Raw genomic sequence first — 27,448 nt, 5'->3', positions numbered from 1 at the left:
ACTGTGCGCGTGCATAATCAAGAATCCTGTACGCCATTCGCTAGCGGAAAAGCGGACCAAATCCATGAAATCTACCACGATCCGGCTTTTTTGGTATTAATTAACAAACAATCTACAATCTCAAAATGTCGTATGGACGAATAGCACCAGACATTGAAGGGATGACTTCCCTGAAAGTGGACAATTTGACATATAGCACGACACCTGAAGACCTACGACGCTGCTTCGAAAAATATGGCGAAGTTGGGGACATTTACATTCCACGCGATAAATTCTCAAGAGAGAGCAGAGGGTTTGCTTTTGTCCGATATCCGGACAAGAGGGACGCTGAAGATGCAATGGATTCTATGGACGGTAACCTATATGATGGTCGGAAATTGAGGGTCCAGATGGCAAGATATGGCCGACCACAAGAATCCCGAGGAAGCCGATACGGAGGAGGAGGAAGCCGATACGGAGGTGGTGGACGACGCGACCAGTACCAGGGTGGCTACGGTGGTGGTGGTGGTGGGAGATACGGTGGTGGAGGAGGTGGCAGCAGAAGAAGGTGATGACGCGTAATATTATGACGATGGTGTTGCCTGTACTATTCTAGTGTTGTATGAATGAAGGGAAGCCCGATGGGAACAATTGCAGAATACCCTACCACGGTTTTACAGATCTAGAACTAGTCTATAACAGTCTGACAAATATTAGAAATATAGTCTAGATCTAGATCTAGTCTAGAGTAGAACTAGAGTCTAGGTCTAGAAGCCAAATTCCAACGACCATCGACCAACAGTCTGACAAATATATTAGAAATTGAAACCAACGACCATCGACCAAATAGATCTACTATTGAATGGAAGAGTCCAACGACCATCGACCAACAGTCTGACAAATATTAGAAAAAGAGACCAACGACCATCGACCAAATAGTGAGGCATATTTGTTTAAAAGAGCCAACGACCAACGACCATCGACCAAGGACTCCCAAATATTAAAAAAGAAGCCAACGACCAACGACCATCGACCAAGGACTCCCAAATATTAAAAATGAGGCCAACGACCAACGACCATCGACCACCCACCAATACTAGTCTAGTCTAAGCACAAAGCTAATTTTTTCTTTTGTATTTTTAGCACGAGACATTCCACTATTATAAGCACAAAACTATTATTTTTCTTTTGTATTTTTAGAACGAGACATCACTTGTTGATTAAAAAAGCACAACACTATTATTTTTCTTTTGTATTTTTAGAACGAGACATTACTTGTTGATTAAAATATCTAATAGGGTCTTAGAAAGCAGACTAGCAGTGTAAGAGAGGGCACAAGGTACAAACAAATACGTGTGTGGGACTATGTACGGGCTGGACATTTTGTGTTACTGAAATGTGCTTAGAATTCAAGTAATTCATCTATTAAATGACTATAACAGACAATAAACAAGACAAAGGTAAGGACAAGAATCAGTGCTTATCAATATAACAGACATTTTGCATGAAATACCATCAGGAAAGCCATCTAAATTTGTCACAAATTAGCGACAAACACACCAAATTCAGCGCTGCAATGACACACAAAACCGCGTAAAATTCAACTTTTCATCCACCAAATGAATTCAAACACTTGCATTATACAATCTTCAATACCTGTATCACCGTTATCACAAATAATAAAATCACAATCTATATCTACGGCTAATATATGAAGACTAACGATATGGTAGGGTATTCTGCAATTAAGCCGCCCGATGTATTATGCACCTACTGACCTAGATTCTAATTTAGACCTAGATCTAGGTCTAGATCTATGTAGGCTATGTTGAAATTGATGTTTTTTTATTCCGATATGGGTGATATTATCTGAATTACAGAGAGTATTTCAAGAATCAAGGCATTAAAACGATAGGTTTATTGCACGAGCTACGAGTTAGTAATCACAGTTTTTCCTTTAGACTAGTATAGAGTCTAGGGCCTACCGGTAATCATTTTGCCTTGCGTGTTGACTAGAACTTAGAAGCTACAAGTTCGTAATAAGTTTTTTCTTCATAATCATTTTGCCTTGCGCGTAGACTAGAGATGAGACGAGAGATGAGACGAGAGAGAACTAGGCGTTGTGGTGTGCGCCTGTAATCCAGCTAACAGTGGAAGTTACAAACTAATTCAGCCGAGAGCGCAGGTTCGAAACTGAGTCACGTCTTTCGGATGGTGACGTTAAAGGTCGGTCCCCAGACGTAAATAATCATATCTGATTGATACACGTCTGTAAAAACCCAATTACACACACATACACACACACACGAGATGAGAAGAGATGAGAACCGTGTCCGAGTTGGTCCTTGGGCGTCCTATATTATAGCCGATAAGCCTTTTGCTCGCCAGCCACTGAATTCTTCATCATTAAATAAAAGTTTAGCTTTTAAAAATCCAATTTATCCACATCTATAGGTCTATATCAAAAAAAGTAAATCTAATTTTAAAGGAATAAAAATCCTGAGAGAAGAGGCGTAAATATTCACTTCTGAATGAAAAACGCCTATAAATTAAAACAACAACAACAACGGCTGCAAGATTTTCTTCATGGATGTCGATCTTGACCCATAATTTCCTGAAAAGGGACCATTAAACGGATTCAAGTAGTCAAGTTGAAGTTGGTAAGTGGAGCCGAAGTAGTTGAGCATGTAGGCCTACCTAATTTAGCAGTATAAATTAAATACATCGGATATGCATCCGGTAAAATATCAAAATTAGGGATTAAGTTTGGCCAAGTTTTGTGTAACGTTTCTTTACACAAACGCGCGTCCACTACAGCGTATAGGGCTGTTCTGTCTCTAAAGAGAGAGCCGACCTTACCCAAATCAGAGGCTAACTAACGAAAGAGACAGAAAAATTCGGTCTAGACCAGGCCTAGCCCTAGACCGGATTTTCTGTCTCTTTCGTTCGTTAACCTCTTATTGGGGTAGGGTCGGCTCTCTTTTTAGAGACGGAAACCGTTTAAACGCATTCCCTTGCTAACGCCACAGCCATTTATGGCCATATTTTTATGTCCCGAAAATCCCCCAAAATGTCATTTTACCTCGTGCATATCCAATGCATTGATTATTCAAAATTAGGCCTACGCCAAAATAAATCGGTTCCACTTACCAACATGTGACTGAAATAATCCGTGTAATGGTCCCTTTTTAGGAAATTATGGGTCAAAATCGAAATCCATGTTGAAAATCTTGCAAGACGTATTTTAATTCTCGCTGCGCATGACGTCATCTAAATCTCATCCCTTCTAGTCTACGCCGAAGGCAAAATGATTATGAAGGAAAAACTGTGTGCGAGCTACACGTTCATAATGGCGTTATCACAGTTTTTCTTCATAATCATTTTATCTGGAAAATTGTGGGTTTTGTATAGATCTGGTAAAGCCAAAAATAATAAATATATATATTCATACTTTGTGCATATGTATTTTCTTGCATATTAATTTCATTTTCAGGCTCTTTTGATGCGTCAAAGTGTGGTGTTTGAGACGGTGCCTTCCATTAATTACTAGCTCTGCTAACTGTTCCTCCTATTATTCATATTGCAGGTCAAGATCAAGGTCCCGTGGAAGATACAGGTAATGTGTTATCATAAGAAAGGGCTACATACACAAAAAGCTTATTATGATCGATCTGACTTCCTTCCTGATTTAAAATGCTTGATTTATATTGCAGTGTGTTAGTTGATTTAGCAGCTACATGCATGTACATGTATACAAGCTTTTTACTTTTGCTATCAGACTTGGATTACCATGGTTTATTGCATCATTGTTTTTTGTTGCAAAATAATGTATTTCACATTAATAGGCAAACAGCAAGAAAAGGTGTAAATGGAATTCACAATTTCTGTTGAATTCTCACGTGCCTACGGGCCACTTTTTCAAAATCATTTTACATGTACATGTATGTCCTAGTTCATGGTGAATAAACATCCCAGTGAAGTGCATCATACTAAAATGTTAATGCCCTTTTTCAACTTGAAGATGTCCATGGACTTGTACACAAATACATGTGAGACAGTGAGATGGTTTGAAAAACTGGCCCTACAGGTACATGTACCAGTAGGTGATATTTGACACGTGAAATGAAGTGTAAATCTTTTACTTGTAAGTTTGAGGTAGTGAATTCATATTAACCTTCTTTTTCCTCTTCATTATAGGTCCCGTTCCCGATCCCCACGCAGACGTAGACGCTCGTATTCCCGCTCTCATTCCCGCAGCCGATCAAAGTCTAGGAGTCCTTCACCTCGCAGGGCTCGAAGCAGGTCACACAGCAGATCCAGATCTCCACGCCACTCAAAATCTGGTTCACCGCCAGCGAGACGTGATAGGGATTCACCAGCGAGACGTGATAGGGATTCACCAATGAGACGCGATAGGGATTCGCCAGTCAGACGCGATAGGGATGATTCTCGCTCCAGATCTAGATCGCCTGATGAAGAGTAGACTAACTGCAGCTCATAGGGAAAGCCGTCGTCCCTTTTTTGAAATACCAAGATAGGGTGATTGACTGTCTTGACTCTCTGCCATGAAATGGAGACTCGGTTTCCGTTAGAAGATTCTTCTGCAGTATCTTCCAGAATAGATGCAGTAGATAAATGGTAAATGCCTGTTAAGGTTGCATCATTTTCATTGTTGGTCATTTTATATTTGTTTATGTAAGGCCAAATAACAAAGTGTTTCTCATCCCTGTCTGCCTCCTTTTTTTATAAGATAAGAAAAAAAGCCTGTGATATACATTTTGTTTAAATAGCTTCTAAAGTGATACAAATCATTTGTTTTGTTGTACATGATTGCATCAGTATACTCACATAGCACAATGTCTGTGAATAAATAGGCCTGGCCAGCTATAATTAGCAGCATGGCAGCCATCTTGGAAAAAAATAGCTAAATATAGTAAATAGTAATGCCCTGCCGCCTCCTTTTTTTTAGTCCGAAGAGAAACACGTTATTTATGTTATTTGGCCTTATTGCTGTAGGTGTTTTTTTTTTTTTTTACCCCACTGTACTACTTGTAGCTTTTTGCTCCCTCTTGAAAACAATGCCTAATCGGTGACCATTGAGAGCCAAGTTGATGAGATAACCACCTGTCCAGTGACCTTGCAGGGTGGTCTAATCCCTCCTATAAACTAGTACAGATGGCCTTTAAATACTGCACCTAATCTTCATTCGCTATCAATTCCTCTTTTCAATACATTAACTTTGCTTTTTCAGTTTCTCAATTCACATCTGGTTCAAACTCAAAGTGGCAATATCAGATGCAAATAAAAATGCAATCTACTCTATTTGAGCTCTGCTAGATTTGATATCAGCTGGCCTTTTATAAAAGATGAAGAACAACAAATATATATTCCGTGGAGGAAGTAGCATCTGCTTCTGATTTGCAAATCCTGATATTGGGTTTACACTTCCAATGTGCCAAAACTTTTGAGCGGTAGTGTACATGTTTCTACACTCTACAAGTGTGAAACAAAGCTGATGTTGAAGATTTTCAAGGTCCATTTCTATTAAGCATTATTCTTTGTGCTTAAAAGATTTTTTTTTTTAATTCCTCGGGCATCAGATTTTTTATTAGGGGGTAAGGTTGGAAATTTCTATTTTTAGGAAAAGCCTATTTCTTTATATCTCTTACATTTATCGTGCATCCCTTGTTACTCTTTATATTGCATGCTACATTTTGTTATGTCTGTTTTCTGTTTCTCTTGTCAAAGTATAACAGCATTTACAATGTACATTTACAGTGCGTTTTCAAAAGGTTTTCGTCCACAGATGGAATAAGTGACTGAGTGTAACAATGCATGTTTATCTTTTTATAAACATTTTAATCTTTACTAGTTCAGAACAGTGTTATATACAAAGTGCATGTTTGGATCTTGCGTGAAAAGTTTCAGAGTTCTCATTTAAATGTACATGCCCAATTAATATCACATTGATCATGAACAAGAGTAATTACAGTGCCTCATGGTATTTAAATGTACAAAAAACACACCAACTTACAAGTATTGCAAACCAAAATAGCTCATGAGAATTCCAGAAGGAGACTTTGATTTTTTGTACTAGAGTATTGTTGAAAGTGCATGCATTATTGCATTTATAAGGAAACCTGCTGCTACCATGTAAATATATCAAAAATCTGTGTCTTTTCACATTACAGCAGATATAACTGTACATTAATTGATTTCTCTCTAATTCGTTAATTTGTTCAAGCAGGAGGTTTTTTACCAACAGTTTTGTTATTCAGAATAGATTCAAATTTCTCTGTTGTATAACTTGGACTTGGACTTAGAATCCCTGATGGCAATTATTTATGTAAAATAATGTACATTATGAGTATTCGGATTCACCATATTTCTATTAAATCTTGGTGGATGTATTATCCAGCCATGTTTAAGTACAGTAAGTTATATAATATAGAATAAAACCTACCGGTATACATAGGCCCTGCAAATTCCACACTAAATTTGTTGTTTTCATTTGGGGGGGGGGGGGGGGGGTCTTGAACAATTTAATGTTTGTGGGGTCCCCTCCTTGTTCAAAAAGTTTACTAATGTATACCCCATTACCCCTACTTATGTTGGGCCCTGTTATACAGACTGAATATTATTGCGATACAATAGCCCCCCTCCCCAAAGGGAATTTTTTAAAGTTATTTATTTATCAGATACACATGAAGGTTGGAAGACTTGATAAATTTGTAATGTGTACCGGTAATCCCCTTTAATCGTTGTATTATCCTTTGTGGTGTTATAGGAAAAAATAAATACCAGTCTTCTTTTTTATGCTAACACTCGATTCCTTTTATTGTTTTCTTCTTACATAGCCACCAGTTATTGCCTGAAAGTATAGCGGTGGTTGGTGCAGTAAAAAGGGGGTGTTAGAATGTGCAGTTAAAGGTGATGCAGTCAGTCAGAGGCAAAGCTGTTTGCTGTAGTCAGTTTGTGCAGTCCAGTCTGATGGCCTGCCTGCCTGCCTGTTTCCAGTGCGTGTATGGTGCACATCAGTGTAGCTGTGTAGCAGCAGGCCCTGTGCAGCTAGCTGTGTATACCAGTAGAAAGAAAGCTGTGTAACCGGCCATGTGCAGAGCTTTGTTTACGGCACTGGGGAGAAGAAAGAAGTTGGTGGTGTTGGCGAAGAAATTCAAGAGCAAAATTGCAGAAAATGGGCTTGCTGTCGTGTTAGCTGTGCAGAACGGCACTTGAGCAGATAAGCTGTGCGCCACCAATTTCAGGCACTAGGGGAGAAGAAGCAGGTGAAATCAAAGAGCCAAATCTTGAAGAAAGAAAAATCGGTTCATTTCTGCCTTTAATTTTGGACCTTTGTTTGGAGGAATCGTAAAGGAAATACAGTACCATAGTTGATGAGATGAATATCTGAATGCTGTCAAAATTTGTGAGGTATGATTTTGGTTGTGAAAGTAACACCGAAGCTGTGACATCATAAAAAATGTATTTTTAGAATATCTCAATTTTCTTCATTTTCCAAAAGAGCATCAGAAATTATGTCAGAATGTCGGATACTAATTGAATATGTTAAGTATTGGCTGAGATATGACCATCTCAATAAATAGATGTCCTATAGGAAGGAACTCGAGTATTTTGATCTGGCTCGTAATGTTATGAACCAAAGCAATATAACACTGAGTTCCTATTGGTAATGTTTTTATTCAGATGGTCATATCTCAGCCGATACTTAACATATTCAATTGGTTTTCGACATTCAGACATTATTTTTGATGACATCACACTTCACCACTCTATACAGAGTATTCCCTTTCCATACTATTTTTAGCACTGATCATTTCTTTGTTTGATTAAGGAAAAGGGCATGTGATTTTCAGATATTTTCCAGACATACAAAAGCAGAAACGAAATTGCTTACAATGCCCTGTGACTTGTTTTGAAAACTTGACTGAAACTTTGTAAGTACCAAATTTGTAAATGAATTAGAAAGAATTTGTAGGCTCATTTGATACTAATTTGGGGTTATTCCAGGCCTGTGCAAGTGTTCATACAATGGATCACCCTACACTTTTTTCTCCTATAAGTTACACTCTTTGGTATTCAAAGGCAGTTTAATAGAACAGTTAACAAGTCTTCATGCCTGGAGTGTGATGCACACTCATATTGGATTAAATACCCAAATTACACACAAATGCCCTTTTTGTTTAAATAAACATGCTGATACTGCTTTAGTTGACTTCCTGTCTTCAAAGATCCCATTTTTTGTTTCCCTTGAATATGGTTTCTCATTGAAACATGTACTCGGGGGAACCTGTCTACAATGACCACTTTTTGTGTTTCCCTTGGGTCATCGCTATACAGATTTGACTGTATATATACATTGTCAAGTATATTAAAGAACCAGCTCTCCTGAACTAAATCCTTGTCATGTGTCTCTCTTTCAAGAAGGTAATCTAAGAATTAAAAGGGTAATGACTACATTAGGTGTTCTGAAATCTCAATATTTATATCTGATTTTTTTTATCATTAAAAAAAAAATCTTCAATTCAAGCATGTTGAAATAATCAGTTCTTTGTGATAATATACATGTAAACTGTCCAAAAGCCTATGTGTGCATGTATGAAATGACCAATTTTGCATGTCAGTTTCAACCCTCATCTACATCAAGATGTACATTGAATAGGATGTCATGTTATACCAGTCATGTTTATATGATCGATGATCTTGCATAAACATGCCTTATATCTCAACAACTAACAGCAGTTTGTACTTTTAGTCACTTAGGTAACCAGATGTTAAGGGCTTTGAAATGGTTAACAATGGACAAAGCAATCTCATGTGTTGTTCTTATCTAGGACGAAAAGTGCCTGTGGGGCTATGGAGGGGGAATAACTCTTTGAAAATAAGAATGTGTAATTTTAGCATTGTTACGGCCTAGTAAGGTATAGAGACTTGGAGAGAAAAGAATGTGTTGAAAAGAAGTAGGATCTCTAATCCCAGGATGTACAAGAGTGGTTATTCAAAAAGAGTGAGCTAATCAGAGAGATCTCTAATCCTAGGTTGTAATTAAAGAGTTGGTTATTCTGGAGGGCAAGAATGCTGTGAATAGAAGGATATATAATCTGAGGATGTGAAGTGACAAGGAGTCTTCCTAAGAGAAAAATGATGAGAAGAATGTGTAATCTGGGTGTGTAAAAGTGTGAAGATTAGTTCTTCAAGATGTGCCTTGAGTAATGATTGCTTTGAAAAGGAGAATCTGCAAACCCAGGATCTTGAAGGACTGATTTATCATATTTTTAATCTTGGAGAGAAAAATTACATTGATAAGGGGCTGGTTATTCAAGAAATCTCTTTAGAGAAGAATGCCTTGATAGTAACATTCATGGCCAATCTCCCTATAGATAGGCGTGTCCAGTACATTATAGTTTGGGGAGTTGTTGAGGTTGTAAGAAGGTTAATATGGTCTTGGACCAAGATCAGGGTGATTAAATTTATAATCTTATATGTCTGAAATATGGTAAACAATTAGTTAACAGTGCATTTATTCCTATGGGTTTTCAATTTTCATGGAAATGAAAATACAAAGCTTGACCAGGCGGACGCGCATATTTTTTTTTACGCATCCAGTTCAGTCAAAATACTGTGCAAACGACTAGAGACATTACCCTTGGCAGTATTTTTGGATTGCTGGAGCTGTACATGTGTACATACTCGTTATATTTTTGTTTCTCGTTGAATCTATCCTTTTCTCCTTCGTTATGTACTATGTTTCTCCTTCAATCTATCCTTCAGTTCTCCTTTGTTCTCCTTTATTATATCCTCTTTCTCTTTCGTTTTACTTTTTCTTTGTTTCTCCTTCTATCTATCCTTTTCTCCTTTGTCATCTATTTCTTTGTTTTTCCTTCAATCCTTTTCTCCTTTATGCTTTGTTTTTCCTAAAGTTAGTCTATACCCGAATCTATCATCCTCTTGGCTCTTCCGTTATGTATTTCTATGTTCTTCCTTCGACTTATCCTCTTCTCTTTCCTTTCCTTTCCCTTTTCTAACATCTTCCCCTCTCTGGGTGTAGATATGCTTGCACATGTAGTGCGCTGATGACTATAGACTCTAGCTTTCACCAGAGCACTTCTAGGATTTTTTTGCGAAAATGACTAAACAGTTGTGAAAAAAAAATATGTGCGACCAGGACATGCACCATGGGATTTCTTTAATTTTTCATTTTATCCTCCCATGAAAGGAAACAATTAAAAAGGAAGCTCACCACACCTCATTAGTAGCTCGAACAACAACAACAACAAATCATAATAGTGGAATGTAAGCTGTAAAAATATAACAATAATTTATTCCAATCTGGACTTGGGTAATCCAGATTCAAATCAAATTACATGCCAAATCCTTATAATTTGAGAACTCTCTCATTTATAGGGCTTATAGCCTCCACTGCTTTGCTTTTCTCATGGTATAGCCAACTATCACCTCCATCACACTTTATATGACATTTTCGCTGTATATTTAACTTTCTCATTTTCACTCCTTCGCTTTCCTCATTAAAGTATTTATGAAATCACTAAAAGTAAATTCTCTCTTTCTCATGCAGTAGTAGAAAGACATCGCATTTATACAAACATTAACACAATACACTTAAATAATTAATTAATGATGCTTTTTGCAGTTGAAATGTAATCCATGTTTCTTTATTTGGCAATACAAATAAATGCACTGATAACAAATAAATAATTATTTACACAAAATAGGTTGTCAATCACTTTTATAAATAACACAACTTGCAAAATATACAAATGTATATCATGCTGTTTGTTCTGACGTATAACTTTATACATGACATGGACCCTTTAAAAACGTATAAGTTTATACATCGTACAGACCATCCAAAAACGTATAAATTTATACATCGTACAGACCATCCAAAACGTATAAATTTATACATTGTACTGACCATCCAAAACGTATAAGTTTATACATCGTACAGACCATCCAAAACGTATAAATTTATACATCGTACAGACCATCCAAAACGTATAAGTTTATACATCGTACTGACCATCCAAAACGTATAAATTTATACATCGTACAGACCATCCAAAACGTATAAATTTATACATCGTACAGACCATCCAAAACGTATAAATTTATACATCGTACAGACCATCCAAAACGTATAAGTTTATACATGGATTTGGAGGGTGCGTGCCATGTATAAACTTATACATATAAACATACGTATAAACTTACACAGTGATCCTACAAATTGACCCTCTTAAAGTGATGTGAAACTTTAATATAATAACAAGGAGTAATTACAGCTGGAGTAAAAGCTTAACAATTTCCTCTGAAGTAGGCTCAATGCCACAACAACCACGACAAATATATATGCGCTCTCCGAATACATGCACATTGATTCAAAAGAACTAACGATGAAACACCCGCGGCCAGTATTGCTACAGAGGATGCACATATGCAATTAAAGGTATTCAATATAATGATAATTGGTTACACAGAAAGTGCTCATGAATGGTATAACCAGGTGTAAGCAAACAGATACACGTCCAAAAATACAAGATTTAAAGTTGCTAATTCCATGAGTGGACACATGTGGACTTTACTCTGGTTGATTTAATTTAATAGAAATATTTTCTTGATAGTACCATATAAAATATGAAAATCAGAAAAGCAATCAGCAAGGGATCAATATTGTACTTGAAGCAGTACATATTTATTACACTCTTAAGGCAATATCTCAAGAAATCTTGCTTGTTGAGGAATGGGATTTTCAGAGTGGCATCGTACATAATTACTAAACAATTGCCTATTTGTTTTCTATGTTTATTGATATAATAAATCAACTGTGCAAACAAAAACCCACAAAGTTCACATCCTCTCTAAAATGTTTTCTTTTACTTTGGTGGCATCGCGCATCAAATATCAAAGAACCAAGGCAGTTTAATAATTCTATTGACTATCCTTTGGAATCTGCCAGATGTTTGCATAAATTATCCTCAGTTTGGACTCCAGCTCTGATAATTCCTTGATTATAACTTTGAAGTATATGATCTTCCAACTACATCATTGATATCAACAACCGTCTTCTGATGCTTGGAAATGAGTTAGATCGAGTGTTTCATTTTGACAAGATGGTAACAAAATCAAGGGCCCAATAGTTGTGACCCGAGTTTTTATCCTTGATAAAATAATAATATGTGGGTTTTTGTGTTGATGCTTTAGAAAAATAAATAAGGTGACGAGTCACGTTCACCAACCCTGTGCCTTTGAAATTACCTTCAAAGTAATCAAGTTCACTTGGCAAGACAAAAATATGCTCTAATAAAAGATAATAATAATAATATTGCACTCTAGTATAGCGCTCATCTATATAGCAAGGTGCTCCTGCATGTATGTTACCTGACCTTAACTAGGCTACATATTTTGGTACAACATAGTTTGAGTGTAGTAAATGTATGTTAAGGTCTTGCCAAAGCTAGACCTTAGTGAAGTGGCCGAGATTTGAACCACATACATGTACCTAATGATCGGTAGTCCAGCCACCTATCTACTAAACTAAAAACACATCTACACATAGACTTAAATACTTGTATTAGATAGCTCAGAGAGTTGCTAAGGTGTGATTGGTCCACAGCATGTCAAGTGATATGGGGACTGCAATTTATTGTTAACAGTTCACGCCCGGTCATCTGGATGGTTATATTGACCAGCTGGTCAACGATAACAGTAGGAGCATACGCGCTTGAGCTAAGACAATGTATTCATGTATCAACAATATTCGTTAATAACAGCTAAGCACAGAGAAGAAAGGCGAAGACAATGGATATCTACTGTAGATCAGACTCTATTAAACTGTTCGTGTTCAGACTTTCATGTAAAAACCATGACTTGGTCTTAATCAAGGTTATCTAATATTATAATAGATATTTCCTGTTATGTATGTAATACATATTCTTTAGCCTACCTAAAGGAGTTTTATTTTCCCTCATGAAAATACAACTCCAGCGGCCAAAAGAATGATATATAAACACCCTACCAGCCATATCTGTATAAAAATATTTACATAAAAACGTTAGTTTGTCACATATCTTAACAAGATTTTTCAGAACTAAATGAGGTAGTGATCGAGGTGAGGAAATGAGAGAAACAAAATGCACTAAGGTATAGAACACGTCTGGTCCATGCTTAATACTAGATCTGCATCTAGAATCTCCTCCGAGTCTGCAGCACCCATCATGGCCTCTATTTCTGTGCTGGACAGTGTTGTCTCCTCTACCATCCTCCCATTTCGTCCACATTCTGCTGCAACCCTTGCCAGCAGTCCTGAAAATATAATAGAGAAAAGAATATTTAATTTTGTTTGTCTGGTGAAGCTTGTGAAGAACCAAGTTATTAGACGCAACACTAGGTAAAGGGCTTTAACCACAGCAAACGAGCACCTAATTCCATACCAAATGCATTACATATTGTTCATTTTTGTATTTTACTTTGGTAAGTTCAATATGGAATGCTTTAGTAAAGTTCAGTCTGTCTTTGATTTTCAAAGCTGGTTTTCGAGTTAAATTTGCTCAACATCTCTTTATCAATACATTTCTACTTAAATGATAAACCCCCTTTTTTAAATTTTTGGTTGTCTTACTAAAATAATACTTTTACATTATCAATAAAAAAAAAGAATAAAAAAAAAGCATAAACCCTTACTGAATGGGGCTATTTTGAAATTTGTAAGACTGGAGGGGGGGGGGGGGGGCCTCAGAGCCTACCCCTTAAGTAACCAAATTTGGCACTGACGTTTCAATTTTCTTGTTAGAATTTTTAAAATCTGATTTTATTTCTCGAAAATGGTATACACATATGAGTTATAGTTTAAATAGACCAATCTGAATGTCTCAAATTGTAATATCTATGGAAAGTATTTTTAAATAGTGAATATGTGAGCCATTGTTTAAAAACAATATATCTAACGATCGGTTCTAATAACCACCGTTTTAATTTCTCTCCTGGTGAGAATATATATAAAAAATCTCTGTTTGTAACCTATCTAAAATGTTTCATTCCAAATTGTTTTTGGTTTCAGAGTTTTTGAGAAGATATAAAGCTCTCTATATCTCTCTTGACTTGGATTTTTTTTAAATTATATGCTCACAATGTCATCTCAAGTCTTTAAGCTTTTACACAGTTCATTTCTTCTCAAACAGTTTTTATATGCCTTTTTTTTGCATATTTTTCAATTCTTATGTATTTCAATGTTTTATGAACATTTTTTTTTTTTGCATTCTACTGGAAAACTGGAAGAAAAAAAAAAAAAAAAAAAAAAAAAAATCGGCTCGACCTTTTATCATGAAAGGTCTGATTTTCAACACCTCAGTGTCATAAGATTTATAACACTTGAAAAAAAAATCATGAAGCGCTAGCTATTGCTGAAAATGCAATGGGTTTGACAACAAAATTTGTCTGGGGGGGGGGGGGCGCCATCTGAGACCTTTCCGGTAAAGTTAGGGTTAACACAAATTTCCGACAAGGCACAGGGTTGCTTATTGATATTGACCATGATTTTGCACGACCCCAAATCTCGTGACTAAAATCTTTGTTGTGCAACACTGGGCAACTTTGATGCTATTAATGTCAGTTATTATGCGTCTAGAATTTATGGATAGTGAAAAATAGGTAAATATACTTGAATTGAAAAAAGCCAATTTGAATTTACACAATTTGGACGTTATTTCACAACTTTCCTTTCCTTACATTTTATTTTATTTTTGTATTCATGTTGCTTTATTGGTATCTCTATATATTTAATCTACCCATTTATTCTAAAACTGTATCATAATTTAATTGGATCTGTATATAGATAAAATGTCTTACCGTCTCCAACGTCAAGAACCACTTCATCAATAGAAGTGAAATGCTCCACTGCATATTTGTAGAAGTCTGATCTTGATGGCATGTAGAGTTGGCTAGTGCCAGCACCCCTCCTCCTAGACTCGACAATACCATACTGCATACAGACATTATGGTTGACATCTGTTGATAAAATATATATGCACATTTTATATGGCTACTTAGAACAGTATGAATAAGCCTTAATTTCCTATAGAAGTAAAACGAATATACATACATGTGATTTTTCACATGAGGCACAATTTCTTTTCAAACAGATACAATGTGATTTTTTGAGTTCTGAATGCACCTTTTTCTTTAGGAATAAAAACCCAGACATTAGAAATGCATTTGTTTCACAATTACTCCGCAGTTGTCTAATTAATATAATTAGCTTGCTTTGGAGGTAATGTGTTTGAGATCACATGGCAAGCATCTTATCTTCATTTGTTCAGCATTAGTCAGCTATTATATGTTTTTTTTCCCCCAAAAGCATTCAGTAATCATTATTTTTTGAAGTTTTGAACATTCATTGTAAATGTCATTGGATTCTGTCAGAAGTTAATTTCTGTCATTACCAGAACTCAAGATTATATTTAAAATCCAAGTGATATAAACAAAAATTTATATGAATGTTGAGCTTCATAGGAGGATTTCTTAAGAAAGAATTTTCATTCAGATCGAGCAGCCAATCTAACACACTGGAAGTTATACGGTAACATTCTTTCTTAATAATTTATATTTTTTTAACACACACTGCAGCTATCTCATTATTACACAACCACAAAAACGTTTGTTATGTTGCTTTGAATACCGAAATAACAGTCAGCTTCATAAGATATTTAATAAAAGACATGGAACATGCATATAGTTACCTTGAATATCTCCTACTGGGGACTGGACAATATGCAATATATGCACATCGTGTCGGGTATGTTGGCTGACCACTTTGGATATCGCTGTGATGTCCTTTGTCAGGAAGATTCTGGTAGTAGCCGATGGTGTTGAGGATAACTGGATATCCTGTAATATCAGAAATTCAAATAAAAAGGAAAGAACATACAAATTAACTATAATTCTAATATGTTGAGCCCAGATAATATACACAATGCAAAGTTCTGGAAACTGTTTTTTTTTATTTATACCCTTTTCATAATTATCTGCAGCTTAACATTTGCTATGTTGAATCAAAATAGAAAAATCAAATTTGAAAATAGGATGAAATAGCATGTGGGTGCAGTTTTCCATGCCAGTCGTCTGGGCGAAAGTGCCATTGTACGTAATATATGACTTGTGGGAAAATTGCAATTTCTATGCCATGAATATAATTGTTTGTTTTTTGTTATCAATGACAAATTACCAATGATTTTTCATCAGCATAAGATCATTCTCCATGTAAATCCCTTAACCTTGAGTTCCTTATAGATTACAATATTACAACTTTGAGATATTTTAAACTCACAATTTTGAGATTTGTTTTATGTGAAATTCAGTTTACCTCTTTCAATTACCAAGTGCCTACAAATAAGTGCTTTGGAACCTTAAGAATATGGGACAATACCTCTTCTAGTTCTTGTATCATAAGGGCTGGGATGTCGTCTGCATTCATGTCCATGTCTCTCTTGGCCCTGCTGATGTGCTCCAGGAAGACCTCTGGGATGTTACCTTTTGTATACTTTTTACCTGAAAAAAAAAAATACATATACATTGATCATAGAGCTCCGGAGTCAATTTGACCCCCCCCCCCCCTCCCCCCACAATATCTTGGCCACAGAAGGTCTGATTGATGGGAAATTTTGCATGGACAGCAATGCACATGCAAAGAAATGTTGCTTTGATGTTTGTTTTTTACAAAAATCACTCATTTATTACTTTATTATAATTCATGCAAATTAAATTCCTATTTTAACACATTCAATAATATATCATTAAACAAGGCAAACGCCAAGCGTTGTCTTGCCTGCATCTTAGGCCCTATAAGCAGATCAGGAGGTGAATTTTGGGTTCTGGTAGTTTACTCTTTAGCAATAATGGAATCCCAAGGAAAGTCTGTTTTCCTTTTGACCTGTTGCCTTTGACCCACATTTGAACTTGACATGTTTTATAGAACAATTTAGAAAAGGCAGTATTTTGTACACAAACGTACTATGCAAAATGTCAATTGTGGCTAGACGTGTGGTTAAGTAATGTTGCATAACCTCTAGCATGGACTGTCCCAATTTTGGGGCAAATTTGGTCTCAAAAGTTGCGAGACAATAAAGTCATTGAAAGGCAGGTTGTGATTTGTAGCGGTTACGTGGCAGTCCTGGATTGTGTACGGGGGAGGCAGGGGCCAAATTGACCCCCCCCCCCCCCCCAGTCAGAATAGTCAACCCTACTAGTTCATCTAAACTTTAAAATTTGGATTGATGGAGATACAGGATAGCAATTATTGTATATCTTGCTGGGGCTCAATATTCTCTTCAATAGACATTATACGAAGCCATGATTTGTGCATACCAACATAGGGTTCCAGGGCTGCTTCTGAAGTGAAGGTTGGGTATCTTTCTATCGCCTCTTCCCACGTCTTAGCCCCAACTCCCTTAGCAAACACGCTCTTCAGACTCTTCATTGCCTTCAGTTCATCGGCATCCGCCTTCATCTTTTTAACATTCAAAGACAAGGTCGCCTCCAGAAGAAGTGAATATCGCTCCTCTTCTGAGAGTCCTTGTAGCTTCATGAAACACTATAAAATAAGACAAATGAAAATAATAAGAGTAGTTATTAGTGCACGTGAAGTATTGTTGCTCACTGTCAGAAGACAAATTTTATTTGCATATATATGAACTATCAACTTTTTCAATCAAAGTCAATTCTTCTGCAAAGAATCCCCAATTCATCTATTGTTTGATTTGAATATGTAAAAAACTATTGCTTTAACCCTATTCTCACTTTGAGTGCAAGCTTAATGCGAAATATTGCAAGGACGTCAATACAGATTTGTTTTTATCACAAATTTGTTACTTTATTATAATTTATGCAAATTAGATACCTATTTTAACATATTCATTAATATTTCATTAAGTTATGAAGCTCAATCTCTTTTTTAAAGTTGCTGAATAGCATAGGCAACAATACTGAAATAATAAATAATGAAATTTCCGATCAATTCTTTTGTATTCTATTGTTTCATAAACTACTTATGTATCTATTGTTTTCATTTATATATGTGATTTTTTTCATGTTTCAAAAGTGTATCTTGAAAAGTTTCAAGACAAGTATGGTCAGGCAAAAAGACTAGAAGGCACAATTAACAGTGTTGTAAAGCAATTTAGGAAAAGCAGTATTTTGTACACGAACGTACCTATGCAAAAAGTTGATTTTATTGTTAATTTTTAGAACTCGGTCTCAAAAGTTGCGAGACAAACAAAAAAAGTCAGAAAAAGTCACCGGAAGCCGTGTCGCTATTTGCAGCCATTGCGCATCAGTCACAGATTTTGAACAGGAAATTGAACCCCCCCCCCCCCCCCCCCCTCCAGTCAGAATAGGGTATCCGCCAATGGTGGCGCTATATTACTTTATTTACTTTGGTTGTGATGATTTGATAAACTCCTTATAGCGGCTGAATAAACCACAATTCTCATTTGCACAGAAAACATGTGGTATGTGTGACATCCAGTCCAGCTCAATTTTTGTATTTTTCATATAGCTCATTACTCAGCAATAATATACATTTTCTACCAAAAAGTTATAATTTATTTGGTGTTTTGAACATTCGCAAGTCAAGTTTTGTTCGATTCTATGAAGAAAAAAAATGCTTTCCTTCATTACTCAAGATGATATTTAAATGTGTAAAAAAAAAAAAAAAAATTTAAAGCTTACTTACACATTGTTTCAAATCCTTTCCAGTAGATTCTCTAGTTGCATCGAAAAGGAGAGTGGCTTTCCTGTAGCATCTGTTTGAATAACTAGCCAACTGGAAAGTTGGCTCGAGAGCCCTCAGTGCCTGTAAATTACAACAAAAAAAGAAATGGATAATATATGCTCTCATAACCAGTTTGATTCTGAACATTCCAATTCATTCACTGCAATCACCATTGCATTACATAATTCACCATATTGTAATATGACCCCTCAAGTTAAAATATAAGAAATGTTAGAACTTTTTGGCTAAAATTTATGTTTCCAACAGTCACTCTTGAAAGCTCGATCATCTCAAATCAATCATTGATTAAACTCCATTTTGTCATGTACATGTAAGTTGGCTGAATATAACAATAACCTTTTTATTGGGGGGTTGGGTGATGTTCATGAGTTTTTATGCTGAACATAAATCTAATTTAATGTCCGATTCATCGTTTCATTAAAAAAAAAACCTACTTCGCTACAAGTAAAAATAGAACATTGAATGAATTCAGCATTTTATCTAGATGAAAATGTCAGATGAAAATGTCAGCTCTAGTGTTTAGACTTACATTGAAGGAGCCATTTTTCCCAAGGGCTAGGGAACACTTGCGTCTTGTCGAGGCAGTCATAGTGCAGGGCTCATCCTCCACATCAAGGTTGTTGTCATCGTATAGAATTGACCTGCAGACAGCAACCTCCTCCTGCAAGCACGGCTTGTCTACAGCAGGTTGCCCACACCTATGCAGTGATGCCACTCTCAATGCCTCAACCTTGTCCAGGTTTTGGTACACCCTGCAGCGCCATCCACGAGATAGATGTTCATATCTAAAGCAATCAGAAAAAGTATATTGGTTATAGGATATTGAGATGGGTAGGATATAGAAACATGGTGTATATATGTATCATGCAGAATAAAATATTGGAAAAAAGCTTACACGGTATACCTTTCCATGCAGTCACACACTTTTTAAGAAAACAAATATGAACATGGTACACAAGGGAAATATTCTATGGGATTTTATTTGAGTCAGGGATCTAAAAATATTTTGTATTGTCCTTAATATACCCTTCATTGTATAACTATAAATGGAACACCTCTCTATTACCATTTTTCTTCCCAAATGGTACATTGACTACCTGGGTAGCATTTCTTTTATGTTACATGCTTCCACTACATATTTGTGGACTGCATAATAAATGGAGAAAAAAAAAGACAAGTGATAAATGAATATGTTCTGTACATATAATATCGGTAAGTACATCACATAATCCCTTTAAAAATTTAACCTTTGTCTCATACACTGTAACTACAAAAAGAAACAAAAATAACATTAAAAAGCAATTGCAAAAACGGGTAACTTTTATAGAATAAAATACCTTTCATCGTCAACAAGATCCTTAGCTGCAAGAGCATAGCACACCCCTCCTAGGAGCTGGTAAGCTGTTCCAGAAGGGCCATCTACTGCGAGGACTGGAAGGACATGGGAGCTCTGGAAGTGGGTTGCTGCCTTCATCACGAACTGTTTGGCCTCCATCACTTCCTTCCTGGTACGTGGTCTCTGGAGATCCTTCTCGGGCTCCACAAGTTTTTTGAGGGAGATTTCAGAAATGCCTACATGTAAAGAAATAAAATTTCAGGTCAATGACACATTTTCAAAGATTGTGACATTTAAATCTTTAATGTTTATAAATAATATCCCCTGTGCAGAGAACAATCTACATTTTGAAAATGACACCAGGGGCCCGTTGCATAAAGACTTACTATTATGGTAACTTTGCCATTATGGTAACTACCATGGTAACCGGGCTCAGCAGCCAATCGAAATCAAGGTTTCTATGGTAGTTACCATAATAGTAAGTCTTTATGCAACGGGCCCTGATACATATTATTAGTAACTGGATCAAAACACACAGAGGCTCATCAGGGAAATTTTGTCCTAGAGCTATACAAAAAATATTCCTATAGCCCTTTTCAATTCAATCTCATTTTGCCTTATGTGGAAAATGCAACATATGAACATTGTTTTGGGGAATTGGCAATTAATCATTTTTCAACTTTATTTTGGTTTTAATCAGCAGTTGGCCATTTTACCTTCCCTGTGGCTATTGCAGAGGGGCATTAAATAATCAATTTGGCCCCAAACATGTACTTCATAAACAATAAGAAAAAGGAGATTGTAGTTTTGATGAAAAAAATGGAAATATTTGTGGTATTTGTATAGGAGTCCATTTAAAAATTGTTTGAAGTTATACAAAATCAAATAATAAAAGTGGAATGTCCCAATTTTATCAGGCTTTCAGTGCTGTTATATTGATAAACTATTTTGTACACATTCTCTCCATGATATTTGCATTTCTCTTTGATTTAAAAACTGCCAATCAATAACATCACATTTAAACTTAGTGATATCATGTAGAGAGAAATGTTGTACGTCTGGAATTATTAGTGAAATGAATTTTGTAAAAGAATGGAACACAAACTAACCTTGACATTTTTGTTCAATTGCTGCATCTGAATTCTCCGCCGAATGTTCAGAAGTCTTGTTTCGTCTCTTACGTTCTGGTGGAGTTCCGTCGCTGCTAGATCCAGAACTGCTACGTTTTTGCCTCGATTGTGTGTAAGATTGAGAAGGAAGGAGTTCTTCCTCTGATGACGGAAATGAATAGATCATGTCGTCATTAACGATCGCCATCACTGACAAAACATCGGTCAGGCTGTTCTCCGTTTTTTTCAAAGTCTTTGCCATGTTTGTGACACTCATTTGGCAAAACTTTGCCTGTGTAGAAAGACCATTACTAAAACAGACCTGGGAAGAAAGTAAATCGGACAAATACAGGCATTAATATAAGCTGCTTAATGAAATTATATTCATTTTGCTTTGACAACCTCACACAAAGATTATAAGGGATACAGTTGAATGTTCTACATGTTTGCCTAGAACTAGAAATATCACCGAAAGTGATTAATACTCACTCCCCATGTGTGTGCACGAAAAATGAAGAAGTGGTTTGATATATACAAGATTTTACAGATTTATTGCAATAATAGACCATTACCATGGCAACACACTTTCCGACACATTAAAAAATGTGTCTTGCACATAATCAACTCAAGACCAATATTTGTGCGAAATTTAATGAGCATTGCTCGAAAAATGAAGAAGTGGTTTGATCTGCAAGATTTTACAGATTTATTGCAATAACAGACCATTACCAATGCAACGCACTTTCCGACACATTAAAAAAAATGTCTTGTACATAATCAACTGGAGACCAATATGTGTGCCGAGTTTCATGAGCATTGCTCAAAAAAATGAGGAAGTATACATGTATATAGTTCGATCCACGAGATTTTCCCCCGATATATTACAATAATATGCCGTTCCCATGGCAACGCAGTATCCAACACAGTAAAAAAGTATGTCTTGCACATCTCCATCCTAAGACCAATATGTGTGCCAAGTTTCATGATCATTGCTCAAAAAATGAGGAAGTAGTTCGATCCACAAGATTTGCAACAGACTGACCGACTGACCGCCCGACAACCCGACCGTACGCCAATTCCTATGTACATGTATACCCCCTTCAAACTTCTTTTGGCGGGGGAACATGCAAAAAAAGATCCCTTTTTCCTTGAATGCCAATTTTTACTCATATTTCTTTGTTGTACATGTACATGTAGCTAGGGTAGATATGTTTTGCATAATATACAAATTACAATTCCCCTTGAGAAATCAAGAGTGAAGTTGTAGTCTGCCTGATGATCGTGTCATGTAACATACAACAAATGTGCATGCACAGGACATTCAGAAACTTTTAGTAAGTCGATTTCCTCCGAAATGTACAAACAGTACAGACTATATACCTCTATGTTTAGAGAAACAACCTATATTTTGCACTCTCATTAATTAGATGAATTTTCATTAATACAATTGCGATACAAGTATGGGATGTATAACTTTCAACAGTTTGCACTGCGGTAGAGTTTAGATTCTGCCCTCGTTATAAAGGAGAATAAACTCCTCAGAGACAATTGAATTGTAAGAATGCAGAAAAATTAAAGTAACATAAATGTCAGTGAAATTAAGTTGAAGCAAAAACAGTCAATTAATGAGTAAAGACGTGAATTTAAAAAAAAGTTATGATTACTAATGTTTAATATGGAGATCATACATGAAAAACTTTCCAATTTCTTTTGCAGATATTGCACTAAAATCACCTCTTTTATAGGAGGACTTGGACAAAAATTCTGTTCTATGAATTGACTGAGGAAAAAAATGAAATTCACATATTTTTGTACATGTGGGAGAGTTCTCCTTGTATGACATCACAAAAAGTGACTGCGTTGCCAATATGAGATATTCCATGTCATCAGTGATTGAAACTTTTAATGGTGCACCATCCTCTCAGGTTGGCTAGCACTAGGTGGGTAGTCCAGTAATATGGCATAAAGCTAGTCTTGATACCTTTACAATACATTGTACATTTCAGTATAAATTATACCTGTATAATTGGATTTATAATGGAAAACAGGAATGTATGGAAGGGCATTGTACTAATTTGTTACAAGTTTGGTAACATATTTGTGGTATGAATGTCATAAAGAATAGAGGAAAAATTTGTAATCATTTAAGTGTGCATATATTATAAGACTACATTATCAGGATGCTGCATTCTAGGTTAGGAGCCTGGACAGTTCGAGTACCACCGGTACGATTTCAGGACTCAATTATGTATACAGTTCTGTTTCTGTCCCGTTTAAAGCCAGTATAACCTATAGCACCCTTGTAAGGACCATCTGCATAAGTAAGTCGTGAACTATTATATAAATAGTGTATACTCTATCATACAATAATGAATTATATGTCCGACTAAATTACTAAATTATCCTGAGTCAAAATAAACCTGCACGAGGGATAATTTAGTATTTGGAGTTCATAGTCCAGTATTTATAGTGTACATGATAGAACATTCACTATTTATTATAGTAAATAGACTCCTAAATACAAACCCCCCTCCCATTCATGAATTTCAGATTTCTCCAAAAAGGGAATTAAAAAAAACATTCTTTAGAGAATTCTAGATGTGTTTGTTTTTTTTGTTTTTTGAGAATCCTGAAATTCTGAAGAAAATTTTTTTTGGAGACTTTTTTATTTTGTTTGGTTTTTGTTGAGAATTCAGAATACTTTCTTTCTTTCAAGAATTCATAAACTTTCATAATACAATATGCTGATTTACAGAAATACATTGTCAATCGCTATGTCAAAAGGTATAAGACTAACTTTGAATGTCGCCCAGTACATAGTCTAGCTAGGTTAATCCTCTTTTAAATATCTCTTTAAAAAATCTAATCTAATCTAAGATGGTTAATGTCAGCTTAAAGCTTAAAGGGAAATTGAATCTTTCATAGAAATTTGGTTTGGATGAATGTAGAAAAATCAAACAAATATGAGTTTTTAAAAGTATATACAAGTATGGAGACCCTCCCATTGGCAATGTGACCATGTATGTATGACTTAGTGGGGAAACTTTCAGTTTGTTAGGTATACTTTCCTACATGTAAGTTCCATGTTTAACCAACATTGGCCATTTAGAAAAAAAAGTACTTTGTATAAAAAACACTCTCTGCACATCACATCAGAACAAAAAATACAACACAAGGACAACGCAAAGCGTAGCAAGCCCTCGCTGGAAACAAACGGCATAATACATCAGAACAAGTTACATGTACGTCCATTAGACGGAATTAAGTTACTGACATCTGGGGATTGAATGAAAAGAAAGTTTACTACTTTACGGAATAACCCAAGACATTTGACCTTTGACCTAATGTACATTATTCCAAAATCAAATTTAGGCTGTATTTGATACCATGCATGTACCTTCATATCAAATTTCATGAAAATCTGTCAAACATTTTAAATTATCAAACGGAAACCAGTACGTGTTCACAAGATTTGTTACAGGCGGACGGAAGGACGGACAGTAGCGTTACTATTTTCCCCTCAGATTTCCTCCGCAAGGGGATTATCTGACAAACATTACTAAAGTTATCGAATGGCAGGGGCCGCGGAGCCGCGGGGATTAAGGGGGGCTGCAGCCCCCCACTTTTTTCAGTAGACGTGTACAAAAACGCGAAAATGACTATAAGATTGTGCTTTTTTGCATGATCCGCCCCCCCCCCCACTTTCAAAAAACGCTCCGCGGCCCCTGAATGGAAACCGCATATTCAGATGCATAGTAAGCTATTTTGCATATTTAATGAGCTATGACCTTTGACTTAAATACTCTGAAATCAAACTTAATAGGCTGTATGTTTATACAATATGTACAGTACCTTCATACCATATTTTATAAAAATCCATTAAAGGGGAAGTCCACCCTGAACTTAAGTTGTTTTTAATAAAAGCAGAACAGTGAGAGAAACATATCAGTGAAGGTTTGACGAAAATCCGACAAAGGATACAAAAGTTATGAATTTTTAAAGTTTTCATTTTGTGACGACGTCACATGCGAGCTGCTCTCCTATACGTTGTGTACTGTAAATTCCATAAATTGCCATTTTCTCAGAAAAATAATAATTATTTTACCTGTGCATTCGATATATTATCAGACACATGCTTTTATACACGCCTCTATGAAATAGATCCATTCCTTCATCAAGAACCATGAAAAGGGGGCAATTTATGGAAATTACAGTACACAACATATGGAAGAGCAGCTCGGAAGTGACGTCACAAAATTAAAAATTTAAAATTCATAACTTCGTTATCCTTTGATGGATTTTCGTCAAACCTTCAATGATATGTTTCTCTCATTCTTCTGCTTTTATTAAACCCAACTTAATTTCAGGGTGGACTTCCCCTTTAAACATCGAACGGAAACCACACTTTCGCATATTTAAAGACTTATGACCTTTGACCTACATACTCCAAAATCAGACTCAGGCTGTATTTTGATCCATGTACCTTCATACCAAATTTCATTAAAATAAGTCAAACATTACCGGTACTTAAGCTATCGAACGGAAACTACATTTTAACATATTTAAAGACTTATGACCTTTGACATATATACTCCGAAATCAAACTCGGGCTGAATTTTGATTCCATGACGTCATACCAAAATTCATTAAAATCCATTGAACTTTACTAAAGTTAACGAACTGAAGCCATAATTTGCTATTTTCGCATATTTAATGAGCTATGACCTTTGACCTACATACTCTAAAATCGACCTTAGGCTGTACTTTATACCATGCATGCACCTTCAAATCAAATTTTATTAAACTCTGCAAAACACATCTACAGTTATCAAAAGAAAACCATTTGTTATGGAAGCACGGAAGTAAGGATGGACGGCAGCTTTACTATATCCCCTCTGACTTCATCCGCGAGGGGATAATAAAGTCTTCCACTATGTGTCAGGTATGTTTTAGCTATGTGACTCGACTGGACACACAAAATATGGGTAAACTAATTGAAGTTAGAGAAACCAATCAGTGAAGGTTTTGAATGAGTCAGAAATATTCAACAGGAAAGTCTACACAAATAATATATATTGATTTTTATGAATAAGCAGAAAAATCAGGTTGACAGCTTGATGATAGTTATCTGACAAAATCTGAAAACGGATTATAAGCAATGTTATACAAATTTTAATTTCCAATCAAACAAAAATCTACAACTCTGTGACGGACATGTAACTTAAAAATTCTTATCACATTTTTGTAGACGTTTCCATGGTAGTTGATAAAGTAAAAAATCTAAAAGTGTGTGAAAACATATGGCACAGGCATGAATAAATTGTGTTCAAGAAATTATGAATTCATTCAATTTTAGCACACAATAAAAGTTCATCGCAGAGTTTTAATTTGGGTTTAAAAAAACTTTGTAATAAATCCTTTATCAAATATTCACCAAACTTTTACTGATAATTACTAGATCTAGCTAGCTTGGGTCGGCTCCCAAGACGAAAATCCAATTGGATATCTCTCTGCACACCTGGATCTGTGCGATTGTTAATTAACTCTTAAGCTGCCCCTATGCAATTCACCCAGTGCCACAGTGCTAATCCCTATTGTGCCCGCTACTAATCTCCTGTGTTGCTAAGTTAATTTAGGGTTGGTTCAAGTGCGTGTAGTTTAAATTGTTACTATGTTTGATCCACTATAACATCTCATCTGTATATTGTATAAAAAAGAATTGTACGTTTAAAGTTGTAGGAAATTTAACCCTCTTTCTGTTGATACCAATATCATTTCATGAATCTGTAATTTTGGTAAAGTAAATAAGCACTATCAGTGAGTTGTCAAACCATCCGTTGTCTCATTTCCCGCACACAATCTGAGGGGCCATGATCAAAACTGACAAATTGATGATAAAAATATCGCAATTTTCTCAGGAAAATCCAATGTAACGGTATACGTGAAGCACGCAAAATCAAAACAACAATAAAACCCTCCACAAATACAGAAGCATTCATGCGTGCACGCAATGCGCATCGCACAATAGGCAAAACAATTAGCTTGTTTACTTATGCACGAAAATGTGTCCGTGGCACGCGAGCGGATGAGAGTTTATGTTCTTTGGGTCCATGGCAAGTCAAACAGAAACCCGATTATGTGTGCGTGGCACGCCCAGCGCATGCACAGAACAGTGTTCTTGGCACGATAAGAGTTAAAGAA

The 27,448-nt window shown here is 35.9% G+C and overlaps 3 protein-coding genes across 5 annotated transcripts in view; 2 read left to right on the top strand and 1 right to left on the bottom strand.

Annotated features, from left to right (window-relative positions):
- On the top strand, positions 1-8,390 carry LOC579811 (serine/arginine-rich splicing factor 2). Of its 3 annotated transcripts, XR_972506.2 has the most exons (4): positions 1-547; positions 3,566-3,595; positions 4,177-4,617; positions 6,837-8,390. XR_972506.2 is itself a non-coding variant. In XM_779906.5 (3 exons), the coding sequence occupies exons 1-3, from the start codon at positions 126-128 to the stop codon at positions 4,460-4,462; spliced, it is 738 nt and encodes a 245-aa protein (XP_784999.3). In that variant the 5' UTR covers positions 1-125; the 3' UTR covers positions 4,463-4,730. The 3 variants fall into 3 exon arrangements, 2 of the variants coding, with proteins under 2 accessions (XP_784999.3, XP_011673458.1); XM_779906.5 differs by lacking the exon at positions 6,837-8,390 and having other exon boundaries at positions 4,177-4,730; XM_011675156.2 differs by lacking the exons at positions 3,566-3,595; positions 6,837-8,390 and having other exon boundaries at positions 4,177-4,730.
- Positions 8,391-11,280: 2,890 nt separating this feature from the next.
- LOC753222 lies at positions 11,281-23,905 on the bottom strand. Its single transcript, XM_030983929.1, has 9 exons — positions 21,248-23,905; positions 20,140-20,374; positions 19,332-19,587; positions 18,743-18,862; positions 17,377-17,602; positions 16,439-16,560; positions 15,753-15,900; positions 14,863-15,021; positions 11,281-13,320 (listed from the first exon to the last, which is right to left on the bottom strand). The coding sequence occupies exons 1-9, from the start codon at positions 21,522-21,524 to the stop codon at positions 13,154-13,156; spliced, it is 1,710 nt and encodes a 569-aa protein (XP_030839789.1). The 5' UTR covers positions 21,525-23,905; the 3' UTR covers positions 11,281-13,153.
- A 116-nt stretch (positions 23,906-24,021) lies between these two features.
- LOC100891384 (sorting nexin-14) overlaps positions 24,022-27,448 on the top strand; it is an 11,255-nt gene continuing 7,828 nt past the window's right edge. The window contains exon 1 of the mRNA XM_030984916.1: positions 24,022-24,031. Within this exon, the coding sequence (XP_030840776.1) occupies positions 24,022-24,031 (10 nt within the window). The remainder of the gene's footprint in view (positions 24,032-27,448) is intronic.

Source organism: Strongylocentrotus purpuratus, unplaced genomic scaffold (assembly GCF_000002235.5).
Source record: "Strongylocentrotus purpuratus isolate Spur 01 unplaced genomic scaffold, Spur_5.0 spur5_scaffold_14, whole genome shotgun sequence".
In the NCBI taxonomy this organism is placed as follows: Eukaryota; Metazoa; Echinodermata; class Echinoidea; order Camarodonta; family Strongylocentrotidae; genus Strongylocentrotus; species Strongylocentrotus purpuratus.
The sequence above is the reverse complement of the archived record's forward strand: the minus strand, read 5'-3'. Positions and strand labels throughout refer to the sequence as shown.